General features: G+C 38.2%; 1 protein-coding gene across 2 annotated transcripts in view; it reads right to left on the bottom strand.

Annotated features, from left to right (window-relative positions):
• The window catches only part of csmd1a (CUB and Sushi multiple domains 1a), a 480,783-nt gene that overhangs the window by 84,215 nt on the left and 376,783 nt on the right, over window positions 1-19,785 (bottom strand). For both annotated transcript variants that reach the window (XM_057341293.1, XM_057341294.1), the window contains exons 25-30: window positions 16,163-16,289; window positions 13,876-14,078; window positions 12,816-13,007; window positions 10,566-10,704; window positions 9,700-9,887; window positions 3,969-4,163 (exon numbers count right to left, since the gene is read on the bottom strand). In XM_057341293.1, the coding sequence (XP_057197276.1) occupies window positions 3,969-4,163; window positions 9,700-9,887; window positions 10,566-10,704; window positions 12,816-13,007; window positions 13,876-14,078; window positions 16,163-16,289 (1,044 nt within the window). The remainder of the gene's footprint in view (window positions 1-3,968; window positions 4,164-9,699; window positions 9,888-10,565; window positions 10,705-12,815; window positions 13,008-13,875; window positions 14,079-16,162; window positions 16,290-19,785) is intronic.

Below are 19,785 nucleotides of genomic sequence, written 5' to 3'. Positions count from 1 at the left end.
TACCTCCACAATCTACATTCATATTACACCTCTATACTCTTCATCTATTTTAACAATTGCATCATTTGTGTCTATTTGTCTATATGTTTCTCATGGGACTAACTATAAAAGAGCAACTTCTGAGAAATATAACTTTCCTCTGTGAAATGACTTTACTACCGTCGCCATTTCGAGCATTACAATCTTTTCTCATTCTTTTTTAATCTTCTTTTCATATTCTCTGCGTGGGCCCGCTTATGACTGTCATGTGTCTGCGCCACGGCACATGTGCATCACACGCGTGCGTCTGTTCATACGACTTCACACCCCATTAACTCTCAAATGATCTTGTTAAAGTAATTATCCTGGCCTGAGGCGCCTGTATATCAGTTATAGTTTGCGCATTACGTGCATTGTGAAGCGCTGGGGGTCGACACGACGGATAAATGCGTCGTCGCTCTGCCTCTCCTTGCTGAAGGTGACATAAATAACAGATTCCCGAGACTAGAAATAAACTGAAGTGACAGACAATATGATGAAATGGGCAGTGAAACGGCAACATTTGCTTCACATCTCCTTTGTTTTGCCTGCTGCATGCTTTTCGTGTCTGCCGCCCGCCCCGTAAAACAAAACCTGGACGCTGCGCTCGCTCTGCTGCCACCCTCGCTCCAACTTTGGCGGGACGTTTGAGAGCGGACACCTCTGCTAAAAGGTCATAAGTACCAGCAAGCCATTCACCTCATTAGCTTGTGTCCTTTAAGCACGGGGTATTGATAAACAGAAGCTGTAACGGCAGTGTATAAAAGCACGGCGAATGGCTAACAGCATCTCGTCCGGCTTGTCCAACCTCACACCTCTCCATTAAAGAGCTCTGACTGAGGACTGCTAAAAGGATTAACCTCCACATGCTGTCATCTTCAAATCGATATTCTAGGAATGCTGCGAAACATCTTTGTACAGTCGACGTGTGACCAAGCCAATACTGAGATACGCATAAACAAAGATAAAACGCTGAGACTGTTGTGAATGTTCAATCTGCTTGACCAAGTGAACTAGTCGGACTCCAGCAACAAGACACGAACCAAACAAGCCTAGAAAAATGAAGCTTATCATGGAGACAAAACCTGAAAGTTTGAAATGGTTTGTCTGAAGGTTATGTAAGCCTTGTGTGGTTTGAAAACTGTGGCAGTTTCAAGAAGGATTTCAAGTTTGAAGGAATGTGTGCCGTGCTCTGTGGTTGATGAAGTTGTCTTGAGTGGTTGCTAGGCAGATCTGTGGTTGCTAGGGTGAGCTAGGTGGTTTGCTGCAGTATTCTCGGAGGTTCCCGGGGTGTTGCTAAGGTTTTGCTAAGGTGTTACCAAACGGTCACGTTCTGAAGGTTGGCGTGCAGTTGCTTCAAGGTGGTTTCTAGGATGTTGCAAGGTCGTCGGCCAATGACAGTTGTTAAATTTCAACACCGCTTTAAAAAAATGATATATTTAACCCCACTCCCATTATTTACAGCGGCTTGTATCGACCGAGCACCACCTCTCTAGGCTTTAGTTGTCTGTGCTAGACATACTCACTTGACTAATAACGGAGCCGGGGGGAGCGGAAAGCTAATGGATTGTGTGAACGTGGGTCTGCGTGCACTCCATACGTCTGATTACCATCAAATAAAGCATCTCTCATGACACAATCAGATGATTATGTTAGCTCAACATTGACCTGTATACGTCTCTACCCCACGGTAACAGTTCATGCATAAAGATGAGCGAAGCAACGTGCCGGAAATTCCATCAATGAGGACAAACAAAATGTTCCTGGAGTGCAGAAATGAGGCTGTCTCGCAAAGGGCATCAACAGCTTTCCATCTCTATCAAAGGAGGTTAAATAATCAAAGGCCTCTACTTAGGTGTGAGAAGCCCTCGCTTGACCTTCAGATTGGGGTCAATGATGTTCAAAAGCTAATCGCTGCATGCTCTTATCTCTAACATGGTGTTGTTTTTCAACATGATGGGTTTGAAGGGTGCACAGCTGGCCAGATCAAGCGTTTTCCATCATGTGGTCTTGCATTACCACTGAAACACTAGGAACTACTTAAAAGTCAAGTGTGTCATTTCTGCATTGCTAGCAGCGTTAAATGGAAGCGCAAAGTGGCCAGACTGGCCCGCACATAACATCATCAAAAAACAACTCAAACAAAGAAAGTACTGGACTATCCGCTTGTCCCAAACATGTAAGATGCATTTTAAACATGTGTTTTTTTGTGTGCGATTCAGTTTTGCGCAACTACTGTAGTGCAATTACACACGTCACCTTTACAAATCGGTGCAGATTGATGAATTCATCAACCAGATTGACGCCGGATGATGAATTACTGATATTTCTTAAAGGTGAAATTTCTGTCCCGCTAATGGCACTAAATGAAAAAATAACAACTGCATCTGAACCCGTTTCCCAAACAAGACTAGTGCACCTTTCACAACTTCCCCCTTCAGCAATTTTTCAAAGAACTGTGTAGTGTAGCACACCCCCAACTCATCATTGGTCAGAACCTGCAAGACACGTAGACTCACTCAAACAATGTCTTTGTTGTTTCACATGATAAAGCCTAGACAATTATATTACATCACTTGCAGCTGCAGTGTAGCAGATATAGATTAAATGTACCGTAGGGCTTCTCAATCTATTGAAATTAGCGAAATATCGCAAATATGCACATTACAATGCTTTGCAATAACTAAATAATAATAAAAAAAGTTATGTTAAATAGTTTCAAGTTGATTCAGACAGCAGAGTGACTGTTCTTGATGTGTGGAAGATGATCAGTAATTAGAAAGAATGTGAAATGTGTATGTTGGTTGCATATTTTTAGCTTTTAGCTATATTATTTAACTTATAATTAACGTGTTAAATGCACAGCCCTAAAATGTACAAAATATAACCAAATTCACATGATTTTCAAATTTGAACTTACAATAACTGTGTAATAACTAGGTACCAGGTATGAACCTAACAACAACCCATATTAAAAACATAGTTACCAGCATTTTGTTGGGCAAGTACACTGGATATATAAAATAACCTTACCTCAACCCATATCAATGTAGCTACCTTATATACATATACTATTAAATAAAGTGCAACCATTCATCCTTATGTAGTTCCAAACATCGACTGTGAAACAAAAGGTAAAGATGAAGTGGATGTAAAAGTAAATTAAAATATTGATTTTAAGTAAATCTTTGAAGAACATCCTGGCCACTCTTTTCCAAACAGTAGTCCATATAACTTTTGTTATTATAACAAAAAGAGAGCTGGGGACCATCACTTCAATTCTGTTTCTCAAACATTTGCTATTGTATGCATTGCTATTATATTGTGAATATCATTTTTGAGTGAACTTTTTTTAATTTATTTTTCCATACCTGGAACCTATCACATTTTGATGTTTCCTTACATTTCCACATGGATGAACCGAAACACAGAAGGTTTAAAAAAAGAAACTGAAGACCAGCGTGTGCATAGGGTGAAGCTAGAATGAGAAAGGTACGAGGTTGACAGGAAATGTGTGGATGAGTGGCACTTGTCACCACCCACGTTTTCTCATCTGTCACTGAGGGACAAAGACCTATGTGCTGCTTTTCAGGGTTTCTGTCAGCGTCCGTCTCTCTGAGAGTAGGCCAATGAGGGTGCCAGCCATTTTTCTGATGCCGGATGAATAACAAAGTGTATTGGCAGTGCGACAGAGCAGAACTTTGCACGCAACAAAGACCTAAATCAATTAACTCTCCAGACTGCAAACAACAAAAGCAATAGTGTCTCTGAAGAGACTGCTACTAATGTCTTTGGACGAAGAATCTCTTAATCAAATTATCATGCATCAATACTCTGTATTTAAAACTCCAGCACCATAAAAGCACAATCAGTGTTATATAAAGTGACTGGAAGTGCCAAGCAATATATCAAAAATATGGAACTATATAAGACTACTGTTGAGGTCTTACCTTTACATGTAGGCAGAGGTTTGTCCCATACCGGTTTCCCATCACTCCCAATGATGCAGGTGAGAGTGGGAGGCCCAGCAATGGTGTAACCCGACTCACACTGATAGGTCACGGTCGATCCCAGCTTGTAGTCCATTCCCAGCCTAGTCCCGTTCATGATGTTTCCAGGGTCAAAGCAGGCTTCTCGTGGCTTTTCTGTAAAAGAATACATCATTCTGTTGGACAATGTAATCTGTGACATTCTGTGCTCAGTAACAGAATGTTGGTATGATTAAAAAACAACAATTAGCTACTTTCTCGGTGAGGGGGTCAGCTGTGATTTATTACTAATATAGAAAATTTACTGACAAATACGCATTTGTTTAACAAAGATGATGACATCATAAATACAGTTGTTTATTTAAACTATGATCAAAGAAGAGAGTATATTTTCAGACTGGTCCACCTTATAGTCTCCGTGTGTCCTGGAGTAAAAGCAGATGATTGGTTCTTCAAACCAAAAGGCGGGACTTCTTTTCCTAAAGCTGCCAAATGAAGCATGTTGTAACCAGAGGTGGAAAGTAACGAATTACATTTGCTTGCGTTACTGTGTGGAGTAGATTTTTTGTGTACTTGTACTTTTTTAAGTAGCTTTTAAAATCTTTAATTTTTCTTGTACTTAAGTATGATTTGTGTGATGTATTGTACTTTGTTATATTTAAAATCACACCCGTTACAGAGTAAAAAAACAATGAAGACATTACAAGGATAATATTATGTTTAAATACTGCTCGTACCCTTGTTGCACTGGTAACTAATAAGAAGTTTGGACAGTTTAGTTAAAGTCAAAATGACATTGGTGCATAATGCTATATTTTAAGTGTTTAATCCCGTTTTGTCTGCACCACATTTAAGCAGAGATGTGTTGCAATGCACTTGTAACCCATTTTAATATATAAAATTAGGCACTGTGATGACTATTGTTGGTGTTGCACAAAAAAAGAGAGGTCCTCACCCGCTTTTAAAAAGTAACTAAGTAACTTTTACTTTGAGTAAATTTTAAACAAGATACTCTTTACTTGAGTAGATTTTTTGACTGGTAATTTTACTTGTACTCAAGTACAATTTCATCAAAGTAGTAGTACTTGTATTTGAATATAATATTTTTGTACTTTTTCCACCTCTGGTTGTAACCTGCGTTGCTCTTCATACGTGTCAAGAGCACATGGGCTACTGCTGTGCCACCGCTCATTTTCACTTGGAATTCTGACAGAAATATTCACATTCGCAGCAAATGGCCCACGCATTCTAAATAAACAAATAAACAAGCAAACAAATAATAAGACGCAACACCTGTAATTCAATTAAACCAGCTCTGACCCCTAACAAAACTAATCAGATGCACAATCATACCCGGCTATATCTTGCGTTTACTGCCAGCCGTTGGCACAGCATTGGAATGAGAGTCAACGTGAGAGTGGAAAAACATGAGCGAGACAGTAAGTGTGAAGAGAGAGCAGAGCGTGGCTTGGGGGCATTATGCATTAGAGTTAGCGAGCACCGGGGGAAAGGCAGGTGAGCGCGACGGGGAGGCGAGAGACCGACTCTGTCCTTCTGGCATCCGACACCAGGAGAAGGACAGTTGGAGAGAGATCCGGAGGTGGTGCATGGAGATGCTGCCAAACAACTTGACAGTTAACAGCTCTCTGCCTGCGCTTTAGGGACCCGAGAAAGTGGGAAGGAGGTTGGAAGATTCTATCTGCTCAATTGCAAGTGTGAAACACAATCTCCCTTGTATTTCAGCAACAACAGAGGGATTAGGAGTACAGCAGGGGTGTGCCGCTCAGCCTCGAGATACAGTCCCTTATCCTCACATGCATTTTCATAACATACAGTGGCACCAAAAATTATTTTGACAGTTGAGTCACACTTACATATGTACAAATAAAATTACATTAGACCCCCCTACTAAAGAAAACCAGCTGAAACCAGCCACAGCTGGTTAATCTGGTGAAGCAGGTTAGTTTTAGAGGGGTTTTTTGGAAGACCAGCTTGACCTTTGCCAGGCTGGGTGGACCAGCTTAAACCAACAACTTTCATTTTAAACCAGCGAGGACCAGGCAACTGGCCAGGCTGGTGTTCAGCTGGTGGGTTTCAGCCTGACCAGCTAAAACTAGCTTGACCTGTGACAAAAAACCCTTCTAAAACAAGCATGCTCGTCCAACTTAACCAGGTTAGGCCGGAACTAGTCGTTATTAATATTGACACCTAACAACCATGAAAAAACCCCAACTCACCCTAAAATCATGCTAGCATTATGATATACCATGCTAGCCTCATGCTTAAATGAGTAAAATCATTTTAGCATTATGTTTAAACATGCTAGCATTATGGCTAAAACAATTTTGCATCAAGCTAAATCATGTAAACCATTCTTGTAACATGCTACAACATGTGCTCAAACATGCTAGCAACATGCTAAAACAGCATGCTAGGTTCAAAGTTAGCATCATTGAGGCCATTGAAGTTTTAAGATTCACATTTTGTATGTAATTAGTGACAGTTCAATATTTTTAAGTAGCTTTTAGGTCCAGGTCTCCAAATAATTTCATAGCAGACAGTGTTTTTCCTCAAGCTATGCGAGTCCTTTGGACTGTAATATTCTTCTGTTTGTTTTGTTCACCTAGTAAGTGTGTTAATAATTGTGCTTACTGGTGTGTGATGAACAATAGCAGATTGAAGGTTTTAATATAAAGGAACACAGCGAGCGCATAAATATACAGAACTATTTAAAAGAACATGTAACAATAGAGAGAAAAATACTCCATTTCATTGTCATCCTTGACACATTCTAATTAGAGCCAGAGACTGAACCACATATTCGTGTCCTAGAATAGAAATTGTGTTTCTAAATACTGAATAGATGTTATTGGTGTGTAAATGTAGGTGGTCAAGGATTTTTGAAGGAACCGTTTTTGCAGCTTAACTTGAATAAAAGAAAAGATATGAAACGATTAAGGAGCTTTTAACTGACCTACCTGTAATGACTTTCATTGAAGTAACTGACTACAATGGGTTACTTCAGTCATAATACATGTTTTTCACTTGAATTAAAACAGCTTACTGAAATGATAGCATATTTAGTCTCACTTATAAATCTTTTTTTGGTTTTGTACAGTATGTCTCTGTGCCAAATGATCACGTTTATCACAAAGACCTGATCAAAGATGTCATCCAGAAATCAGTCAACAAACCAACCAAGCAAACAACCATCCTAAGCACACAACCTAAATTAGATTTCTGAACTTTCACAGACAGGAAGGTCCGAAAAAACGGGCTTGAATAAAGATCATTTAAATTCACAGTCAACTGAAGTCACAGCAACTGAGAGTCACAGTCAACTGAAGTCACAGCAAAAATACAATGGCTATGTGCAGAATCTTTCAACATTAGCATTGTGAGAGGTTGGAAGTTGTAAATATCTGATTAGCAAAGCATTATAATACAATGGCAATAATAATAATGTGGTATTTATGTGCAGCAAAGACAAAAGGTTGAAATCCGACTTGCAATTAAAATAATTACAATTAAAATATTCAACAATTCATGAAGTGCATTTGGTACCATTATCATCACATAAAGAGTTGCAGCATGCACGAATGATTTGAGGGAGGCACATTGCACGTTAGGGACGACGCATTGTCATTGTCGCATGCTTTGACATTTCTGAAGTACAAACTCACATCCTTTTTAAAAGAGCATTAGCACAATGCAGACTGGCGAAACAAGCCATCCCTGTGGGGAACATTAGCAGGTATTCACTGAGAAAGGTTAATAGTATTACTGAGGAGATGCACAATATTTGAATCCATACCATTTAGGAGCTTTCTGGACACATTTTCAGTGTAAACTAAATCTGTTTTGTGCACAGACATCCAGCACAGATCAGATCAAACTGTGCAGACTTTTTACTAGATTTGGGCAAATTGCAAATGTGTATAAACCCAATAACATCCGACATCTGGACATCACATATGATTTTAAGTTATGCATGAGGATTCTTATGCGTGAATGCGAGGGCGTATACACAAACTGCTGTTAGCAAGTGTGCGTAGAGAGCAGGAGTGATTCAGTATTTATTTACAGTAGACGTTTATTTTAGAATTATAGAAAACTTTGTATCTTTGTACATGTATGTATAATTGTCATAATCCATTTATGCAGGCAAAATTGAAACATTAAGCGCATCTTTTTTTCTACAATAAATAAAGGTGCTTCTTCACCTCGATGCCATAGAAGAACCATCTTTTTTGGTTCAACAAAGAACCATTCAGCCAAAGGAAGAACCATCTCTTTCTTACTTTTTATAATCTTTTAAAATTCTATGGCATCGACAAACCTTTTGAAGCACCTTTTTGAGTGTGCTCCTAAAAATAAAGGTGCTTCACGATGCCATAAAATAACCTTTATTTGGTCTAAATGGTTCCATAAAGAATCTTAAACATCCGAAGGACCTTTCTGAATCACAAAAGGTTTTTTGTGGCGAAAAAAGGATCTACAGATTTTAAAAAGGTAAGAAAGAGATGGTTCTATAAAGAACCTTTGACTGAAAGACTCTTTCTGGAACCAAAATGGTTCTTTATGGCATCATTGTGAGGAGCCTTTCAAGCATTATTATTTTTAAGAGTTTACATGTTTCTCTATGTACCATGTTTGTTGAAAATGCTCTCACAAGTGAATAAATTTTAAAAAGCCAATTTTGCATTGCACATATGTTCTTCAACATTGACCCATTCAACCCAAAACAATCAAGATGGCAGCCCCATGTTGACTCAATGTTGATGTAACTGTTATCAACTTCTATACCATTGTCGAATACATCAAATATGACTATGACAAAATATCACAAATTGTAAATACACCTGACTGAAATGATGGAGGACCAAACAACTTACATTATATACAGTATGCAAGCACATTAAGGGGATTAATGCGTTTTAACACATTTCAGTTTGGACAATGGCTTTAGAATCTGCAACTCTAGACTTGAATTCATGTAAAAGAAGAAATAATCACACAGCACTTTTTATGTAGTAATAAGTCACATATCAAGCCAGACACTCCAGCAGAGACTGAAACTTTACAACTGAATGGAATCATGCAGTAGTGTTCGTCCGGGTTCTGAGATTTCCACTAAGCTTAAATACACACCTATCCGTCAGTATTGTTAATGAACATCGTCTTAAATATGTAAAAGATAATGTGGTTTGTACTCTGTGTGGATCTCCCGGCTGTGTGAGGAGAGATACGAAGACAGAAACTGTTGCAAGACTCCGGTGGAAACCGTATCAGGTCATCAGGGTGAGCGGTTTATGGGTATTACACTATTGACAAGTTCTTACCAAAGTTAAAAAAGAGCCGCTCAACCTTAAGCATTGGCCTGATAAAGATAACTGCATCCGTCTGACACAGTTCTGAGATAATACAGACGCTCCATCAGCCCTTACAGTCCACACTGAAATATCCTCTTACTCATTTAAGTGGAAAGCAAACCTTTAAACTAGCATAACTATCAAGCATTCTCAGCCATCAGAAGACGTGTGACGCTGTTTTCAGGATCAAGAAATAAAACTAATACAAGAAATACTACATTCACCCTTGAAAGCAAGGTGCGAGTTGTGGCTGTCATTGACTTGTTTACCAAGGCCAACCCTGAAAGGTGCGAGTCGTGCATGTGCGAGGTGAGACTTGCCTTTATAGTCGATGGCGAAACCAGACATCCCCAGTGAGGCGTCGCTGCGGAAGGCCAGGAACAGGCTGTTTCCGCTGCTCTCAATGCGATCGGGGACCTGGTTCCCCTGCAGACTGATGATCAGAGGCCCGTTGGAGTCCTCGCCCTCATAGATGTGCAGGAAGTCATAACTGGGCTCCATATTAAAACTGCACAACAAATGAAGAAGGGGGTTGACCGGTGTTTGGTTCAGATGTAAAGCATTATGGGATTTCATAAAGTCAATGTACAAGAACTCAAACGGTTGAATCTGGCATTAGAGTTGGTAAGTTGTCCGCTGACGGTTTGATTTAAATTGTATTTGATTTTTAAACATTTTGAGCAAACATGCTAATGCATGCTGTTTTTGCATAATAATGTTATAATTAGTAATGTTTTGTTTTAAAAAAAAACGTACATGTACACTTTTTTACTTTGAATTAAATTAATTTATTTTCTGAATTCTTATTCAGTAGATATGAAGACGAAATATTCTTTGTCGCAATCATTTAGTAAAAACAGCAAGCGAAACATGTTTTTCATGACTTTTACTGTGTACCATTTTAGAGTTGACCATTTTACAGACTATCCATCTGTAAACACAAAGATCAGGGTTGGGCAAAATCCGATTTAAAAACTTGACACGATATATATTGTTCATGCAGTTCATTCAGTTTTAATTCTACTTTCTTCAATTCAAATGAATTGAAATGACAAATCCCCATCTGTTTTCCACCTCAATTTAAAATTCCCAAGGCACTCTCGGTTTAATTCTGAATGGTGCTGAAAAACGGTCCCTTCTGGTGGCATGAGATTCAGAGGCGCACAGCGTTGAGTGAGCACATTACCTTTTGAAGATTAAAGCTATGACAAAGTCAGGGTTGACTTTTATCCGCCAGTCACACTCTTTTCCTGGTGGGTAGGGTTGAGGATAGTTGGGTGATAGAATTACCCCAGCAGGCCCTGTCACATTGCCTCCGCAGGTAGCTATCATAACAAGGAGAGTGAGGACGAGAGACATGTTTAATGTGATCCTTCAAAACACACACACGCAATAAAGGCCATTACGCCAGCATGATTACAAGATGATTACTTTGGCCTCATTATCCGTTAATACATAAGGACAACAACATCCCACAATATTAAATGATAACAATCAATAATTGAAACGGAGATGAATTTAACAGGAGATCCGTCTGGACGTAACCCTATAAGAGCACATGGGAATGTGACTTCTTGATTGCAGAAGCAATTATTCATATATCAGCTACAATGACTGAGCAACATGACAAATGCAAAATAAATAAACACATCTCCCTCCATTACACAATATAAAAATATAAAATCTTTAAATGTGTACATGAATATATACAGCGCACATGGTTTGAGAGTTGACTGACTGGATTAAGCGGACCGTCTTGGGCAGTCAATATTCAGTCGGGTTGCCTGTGAAAGCTGCTTCTATGATCGTGCCGTTCTCTGATTGGTGGATTCAACTTCAGGATTGTAATTCTTGTAGTGCTTCAAGAATTTGGCTATTAAACAACATTTTGAAATCACACTGACTTATGGCTTCCACAGAAGCATATATCATCACTTAATGACCTTTCAAGCTCACGGTGGGTCCATCCTGAAAGGTTTATATGTTATTGTTAAAAATCTATTTCTCCATGTGGAAAATGAATGGGATTTTTGCTTGCCGAACCTGAATGTTTGTACTCCATAGCACCCTGGAGAAAAAACATGGGCGACATCAAATAAGTCAACAGGCCACTGGAGAAGGAACTCATTTATGTGTGTGCTTAAAGCACAGCGTGATGCTTGACCCTAGTCGAGTAAGGAAAACAGACACATGTTGAAATAATTGGTCTTTTTTTGGTCATCCAAAACCGAACTAAACAACGAACAATTACATTTTTCTATATAATGCACATCATTTGAAAGATACTAAATACTTTGTATCATATATACTGTGTATACATATATATATATATATATATATATATATTTTCAAGGTAAATCCCAACCTTGCTAAAATGATCAGCATAATTGGCCATTTTTAGTAATCCAAAAAGCAACTATACATCACGGTTTATGTAGTACATTTGTTTACGTTTTGCATTTAAGCATATATCAATAAATGTGTACATACAGTATATAGGTATGGTGAATTTAAACGGACCGTTTCTCCGTACTGCAAATAATAATAATAATAACAATAATTATTATTATTATTATCATTATATAATACTACTACTACAACAATTATTATTATTATTACTATTATTATTATTATTAAAAAAAGGTTATTAACATTTGTGCAAATCAGCATCTATATCATAAGCATCTTGCCATCTAGCATCTTGCATTAGCAAAGCAAAGCATCTAGCATCTTGCATTAGCAAAGACAGGCTGAAGTTTATATTCAACAAAGTGCCTTGTCGTGTCAGGGTGGCATCATATGTTTGGTTGGCACAGTGTGGATTGTTTGTGAACCAGTGAAGCAGACACTGAAGGTTTGGCAAAGGAACTGCTTTGAAAGATGAGGCAGTTAAAAACTATACGGCAACCGACAGCAAACTTGTAAGTACCAATTTCATTCTAATGTTTCAACTGTTGACGTGTGATATTTATGGCTTAAGGTTGGGCATATGCCGTCTGGGCTAGAGTAAACAGCTGGATAAAGATTTATAAACCCTTTATGTTCTCCGCTAATGTTACTGAAGTATTCAGGAAACAACAGTTTGCCACGATTGTCTCATTGTTATTCAAGTCATGCGCTGGTTTTGGATGTGCGTGTGTTAGGTGTAAACATCAAGATATTTTGTTTGGGAATGGGGAGCTGGTTTATTTTTTTTCTGTTTGTGATACAAACATATACAGCTGTATTCAAGGGTTGACATTCATCATCCAAAGTTTTCTAAACGTTCTTCACACATCTTGGCGAGGATGCAATTTGTATACAAACCCTGTTGAAAAAACCGGTCTAGACTGGGTGCATGCGGATTTATACTGGTTTGGTGCTGGATCAAAGCAGACCGAAATCTTTTCTAATAAAGTAAGTAAAAAAGTGTGTAAATGGTAAAGTTGGATCTTACCAATGCAGGTGGGGGGGTCTGGCTGCCAGTAAAAGCGGTTGTCGAGCTGAACGCATGTGATTTCAGACACGCCCTGGATCTGGTACCCGGGGTCACACTGAAAGGAAATGGTGTCGCCCGGCTCCCTGCTGTCGCCGTAGCGTGTACCGTTCTGAGGGGTCCCCGGGTCGTTGCAGGTTGTGGCCACTGTAGCTGAAGTAAAAAAGATAAATTTTGAATTTGCTGGGGATCGGTAAGACGTCAGAGAGAGCAAGAAATCACTTATTCATAAGAAAACCAAACTCTGCGTACCGCTAAATGTGTCAACTCGCACCACAGCGCACACGTGCCATTTTACATGCTTACCGAGTTTTAAAAAATTTAGTGACATCCCGCAAATCACATTACTGTCAGAATGTCAAAGTATGCTGTGGTTTCGACTCTTTCATCATTTAAATATATATATATATAAGATATTCTAAGAAAAGGATACTGGGAAATGATATAGACTGCATAGGATTGCATGTATTGCGATTAATTGCATCCAGAATAAAAGTTTGTGTTTACATAATATGTGCACTGTTTTTGTATTCATAAACACATAGACATACATGCATATGTATTTAGGAAATATGAAGATGTTTTATTTATATTGACCAATAATTGAAATAATACATAAATCTTTATTACTTGTATGTGTTATATATTTCTTAAATAAATGCATGTATGTGTATGCGTTTACAAATACAAAATCACTACACATAGTACACAGACATGTATTATGTAAACACAAACTTAATTCTGGATGCCATTAAATGCGATAAATCTTTTGACAGCCCTTACTTGAGACATTTGATCATGTTGCATGTGAAAACCTTCCAGTTATTGTGATTTTAATTTGAAATACCTAGTAGAAAGATTTTATTAATGCGTAATGAGTCAAGATGTTAAAAGTATTGGTTGGATTTACTACTGATTCATTGGAATAGGAAGGCCGTTACGGGATACTGTATTCTGTGCAACAGTACGACATTCAGTTATATAATGCATACCGTATACTACAAGGAAAGTTGATACATACTAGAGAACTGGATGGAGAAACCAGACTTGCTGATAAAGTAATCGCTGTCAAACTGCAGTGTGAGGATGTTGAATGTACTGTGAGTGTCCTCGGGTAACAGAGAACCGCTCCACTCTTTCAGCAGAATGCCGCTCTCTGTTGGTCCATCCCAGACCTTCAGGATGTCATGATCCACTTCTGTGTCAAACACTATGAAGTGGAGGCTGTGAAGGGCAAAGACAACGGTCATTTTTTTTCTTTCGCTCCTGAGGCCATATCCACACGAAGCCAGAGCTTTCCCTATCCGATCTTTTTTTTCCTTTTCACGGCGTTGTCTCAAGAAATACCTGCGTACACACGAAACTGCTAAACTGATTCAAAACAATGTAGTATACACGCCAAATCAGTATGGGGCGCTGTCACTGCCACAGAGACACACCAAAAATGGAGAAGAAGACTTGGAGCATGCGCATAAACTGTGCGCGCTCGGGTGATGACATTATCGTTTTAACAAATATACGGATCGGCTGTACACACGAAAATGCAATTTATCCACTCTGGGACCCGGTTTCAAAAAATAGCGCTCCCAAAACGCCGGATCCGTGTGGACGACACGCAGATACGACACAAAATCTTTACGTATACAGCTAAATGCGTCCCCGTGTGGATGGCCTCTGAAACAATTACAAAAGCCACATTTATCAAATTAAAACCAAGCAAACTGTTAACCAACTAAAACATATGAAGAGTTTGTTTGCAAAATCAGATAACTCCAACACTAGCGCACAACACTTTTATTGGGTTAGTTAGCATTATTTTTATTTATTTATTAATTTTTTTGAGTTATGATTAATCAGGGTTTTTCCTGCATAGAGAATTTGGAGGCGACCGCCTCCGTCAAATGTCGTGCCGCCTCAGACTCTCGCCAAAATTATGTCGGGTGTCTTCACAAGAAATGCTGCTTGCATTTAACAGACTGCCATTTGTAACTGCAATTGCGACATTACACCACAGTGGAGGCGCTGTTTCATCATCAACACACTGAGGCGCTAAAAAGAGAGTATGTACTATTGTGGGCTGAAAAGTTAGTTGAAATGAAATAAAGCTTTATTTGATTAAAAAACATTTCTGTTTGGTTGAATAAAAGTAATGTTTTATATAACTTAATAAATGTCATCTAATTTTATTAGAACTTTTAATATGTCAAACTCAAAGTCACTTTGGTTAAGCCACTTAAAAGTACGGTTTGAGCCAGGAAAACCCCTGTTAATCAATCGAAACTGTGGTTTAATTGACATTACTTGGAACAAAAAATAAGAAAACATGATTTTGGAACATTTTTAGAAACCGATCTATCCGTTTTTGCAAATTAACTTTTCAAATATTTCATAACTCTTTTATAAAAACAAAAAAAGAATCATTCGTCATGATATGACCTTTTTAAAATCTCCTAATTGGTAAGGACAACAGTTCTATTACTTCAGCAATAATTTGACTTTTTCTATACTTGTGAACTTTTCAAAACAAAACAGCTCTCAGAATACATTCACTTGTATACGGTGCCAAGGGGATTCATATTATTTACACTCGACAAGGCTGCAGTCTGACCTCCTTGAGTCAAGCGCAGCACTGCAGTCGGCATGTAAACACCATCAAGCGAAGTCACAACAATAACTGTCTCTCTGGGATGTGTGTGGGTGGACAACCAGAAACTCTCTCCACAAACACAGACATATCCATTCAAATATTTCCACCGCTCACAAAAATGACTTTTCATTCACTAGTGGGGCATACAACCAAGGTAGAATCTGCGGGCAATAAATGTATTATTATCATACACCACTGTATAAAATGATATGCTTTATTCGTTCTCCAAAGCTAATTTTCATTTCGCACTGAACTGTACGCAAAGAAACAGCTTGTACATCCGTAACGCACAAAACTCACATGACCCAATCCTGATAGTATGGATCCCGTTGCACTCTATCAATTCCTACCCATATCTCCTCTTCATAAGTCGTCTCATCCTTGAAAGGATCAACAGAATTGGCTTACCTGAGCTTTACTTCATTATTGCAGGCTTAACTGCGTTATCTCTTTTGTGTCTCTTTTCTTCTTGCCCTTCCACTAACCCCCTCCCTCCGTGTAACCATAATGCACTTGTAGGAACAGATGCCAGCCAGTGGTAGGCCTCACAGTGGGGTGAAATGCAATCACCGCACTCTTTCATAGGTTATATGGGAATTATATGGAAATTAACGGCGGCGCGGTAAAAACCTAATGTCGTTTACAAGCACCGCTTCAATACCTGATGGTTTTGCCCATGTCTGCCTCGATGGACCACGTGCAGTGAAGATTGTTGTCGTAGGGGGCCGGGTAACCAGGAGATAGGATCCGTCCAGATGTGGCACCGCTAATGTGTCCTCCACACTCGGCTACACAGAAATAAAAGCATTTAACTACATTTCCTGAAATGAAATGATTTGAAATAATAGCGTTAAAGCTACAATCCGTAACTATTTTGTAAAAAAAATCGAACCTTAGTCGGATTCACAACTAATCTTGAATCATTTAAGCTGTCATGTGCGATTCGCAGGAAATGTCAGGTCGAAATCACCCATGTAAACATAAGTACGTAAAAATGCAATTTCATGTCTCAAACAGAGATGGTGACAGAGAGGCAAAAGTTACAGAATGCAGCTTTAAGTTAAAGGTAGGTTCAGGTTTCAGAATTGTGGTAAATGAAATGTTGCTATTGTCGTGACTCTTGGCATGTGGCTTGTTTTCTGCCAGCAGATGTGCATGACTGAATAGATAACACAGCTGATACCATCTACAAAGGAAAACTTCAATGAACCCAGCATGATAAGCAGTTCAGGCTGAATTAATTAAAAACGATCATAATAATTCATTAAAGGTTTAAACCTTAGTGTTAAGGGTCCAAAGCAATCCCTAACCACACGGTTTCAGGAATACCAATGCAGGCCTGCCAAGTAAAGGCTCCTTTGAAATTAAATGAGTATACGATAAATATTCTTCAGCATTCGATGTGTCCGCTGTGTACTATGTAGCCAGTAGAGAAATGGCAAATGGGCCTATTATGTTGACTAATTTGAATAAATGGATATATCGCGTGCTTGAGGCAATATTTTCCATTTCCACAGCATTCCTCGGCAGTATATCTCACACAAATAGTTTTAATTAGAGAACGGCTAAAGCAGGCTAAAGACTGTAATGTGTCCAGAGTGAAAGAATACTGTGTTGAGCTTAAACTATAATCATGGGGCATTTAGATCGTCCTAAACACGTTGAAGAAGCCTCTCACCATTCCCCTCGAACATTTCATTTGCCCCAGATTCTCAAGAACAATGAAGAATTTTGAAAACATCAACGCATAAAACTTGCTACTATCACATATATCTCAAGGTAGGCTTTTGGTAGGCTGGGACACTTTGAAAGCATATTTCCATTTGGTGTGGTGCAATGAATACATTATACTACAGTAACTATTCTATCATTTAGCTTAACCAGGTGACTAGTTATGTAATATTTATAACATTGTATTTTGAATGATCCTGAATAACTACCATAGTAGACAGTAGACCACGTTGGCGTTGCTCCAAACCAGTGCAGTAAAACGTATAATGGCTAACAGACAAAACCTCAAATCAACCTCATTTGTAATGCCATGCTACATTAAAACTAACAGACCCTTGCTGAGGAAAGCCCACCGAGAGTTAACAATCCTACAGATCTCTTAACTTTTAACTGAACTTTAAACTCTTAATAGAATACGATATCAGCTTTGGGTAACACGATCAAACTTCACCTTTGCTGTGCCTTGAGCACTGCAACATAAATTAATATATGAATAGTTAATACCATCTGCAAATCTCAAATGGATTATAAACTGCTACATTAAAGCACTGCTGCAGACGGATGCCAACCAAACTTCATCATCAAACTTGCTGAATCACAAATAAACCGTTTTCAAAAAACGTCATGTGTTGAATTATCACTTTGTTGCAGGGCACATATTGTGCATCATGTAAAATGAATGCTAATGTTATTTATATCACTTAGGGGGTTACCTAACAAATAAATCCCTTGATAATTGAACCAGTTTGGAGTCAATATTTGACAGCCATTTTTTCTGCTTTTATCACCTGCTTTCCGCTGTAGATTTACAGTTGATGACGATTGTTGACAAGCAATTAGGCGTCTATTTGACAGGCACTCAAAGCGAGCCAGACCTCAAACCTCAGCCTGACAAACATTTAGCAGTGCAGAGAAAACATTCACTTATGGAAAAGATCAAACCTGAAAAGAGTCATTCACATTGGGAAGTACGAGCAGACAAAACTTTAACACACAAACACTTTTATAATCTTTGTTACAGAGCAGATTTTTGTTGCCACTCAATGAATCGTTGATTTCGCATTCAAAACCTTGCAGTACTACTGTATCGTATACAAAAAAACGATCCCATAATGCATTGCAAGAGGTTTAGTAAAAAGGCGAATAACAAAACGGCGGACAAAGCAAAAGAAATGCGATTATTCCTATATTCATTCATGACAGAAGATAATCAACAACGTGTTTAACTATTAACCACTTTACACAGTATGTGTGTTTGCTTTGTATTTGTGTTTATTAGTGCAACAACATGCTAATGCTGATTTTTGAAAATGAAATCTGTAACACATGGAAATAGGGTTGCACGGTGTACCGGTGCTACAGTAGCATCGCGAAGCTAAAGCTTCAAAATTTTTCGCTCCGTTTTTGAAACGGTAGTATCGTAGTGCCGTAACTAATGTTATATATGCACATTAACGTTCATTTGAACACTTTCATCTGTCTTTATGCGGTGTTTCTCTCCTAAATGAATCCGTGTTTTGATCGACTCGGACGAGATAATGATTCAGTGAGTCATTCATCAAGACACTTGCTTTGTTCTTGAATGAATCAGCTGTTTTGAACGAGTTGATTGAATGATTCACTGACACAAAAAAATTGCCGCCACCTACTGGCCGTTTTAGTCACATTTAAATTAAACCTAACATTTTCTTTTGTTATAAGCATTGTTATAAATGCAATTTGTCACACACTGATTGAATTAGTTCCAATGTTAAAAAAAATGTCCTTTAGTAGTTACTACAGTAAACGTTGCTAAAATTACTAGACACTAGTGTTTTTAAATCTTACAACAGTAAATATTATACTATACTACAATATTTGCTAAAACTTATCCCAGTTAATACTACAAATATTGTAGTGTGCAGTATAATACACTTCCCTAAATACAACATGTTTCGTTTAGATCAGTGTATTAAAGAATATTGGTCTATTTTGTACACCGCACCACAATACTACAAGGTACCGCGATATTTCGTAAGAAATAGTATCGTAAGATGTTTATGGTATCGTGACAACCCTACATGGAACTGGGGAGGGTGGGGATAAATACACACGCATTTGACATATTAGAAATCTTGTAACAATTAGAAAGAATTAAAATACCGTGCATTGTGGCAATATTTTTGTAAATAAACTGATACTTTGTATGAGTACCTCTGTATTAGTGGCAGTGTGAAAGTTGTCATTTCAACTCATACTCCATTAAACAGCATTAATATGTGGCTTTATTTATTTCATTTTTACACATCATTAGGGGTTTTACAATGAGTGTGTTCACCTATGATATAATTTGCTAACACTCTTTTGATCCATTTTAGACATTCTTCTAACTAGACTATATAAGCAAGTTTGTAAATGTCAACTATACTAACCCCCTACAAATGTTCCGATAAGGGTTAGTTGACATATAGCTGAAAATCAATGAGAATTAGTAAAGAATGATAAGAGTAAAAATGAGTTGTTAGTAGAATATCAAAAGTGATCGCGTAACGCATCATTTCAATAATTTAAATG

Source organism: Triplophysa rosa, linkage group LG9 (genome assembly GCF_024868665.1).
Source record: "Triplophysa rosa linkage group LG9, Trosa_1v2, whole genome shotgun sequence".
Taxonomy (NCBI): Eukaryota; Metazoa; Chordata; class Actinopteri; order Cypriniformes; family Nemacheilidae; genus Triplophysa; species Triplophysa rosa.
This window is presented reverse-complemented; position numbering and strand designations above follow the sequence as displayed.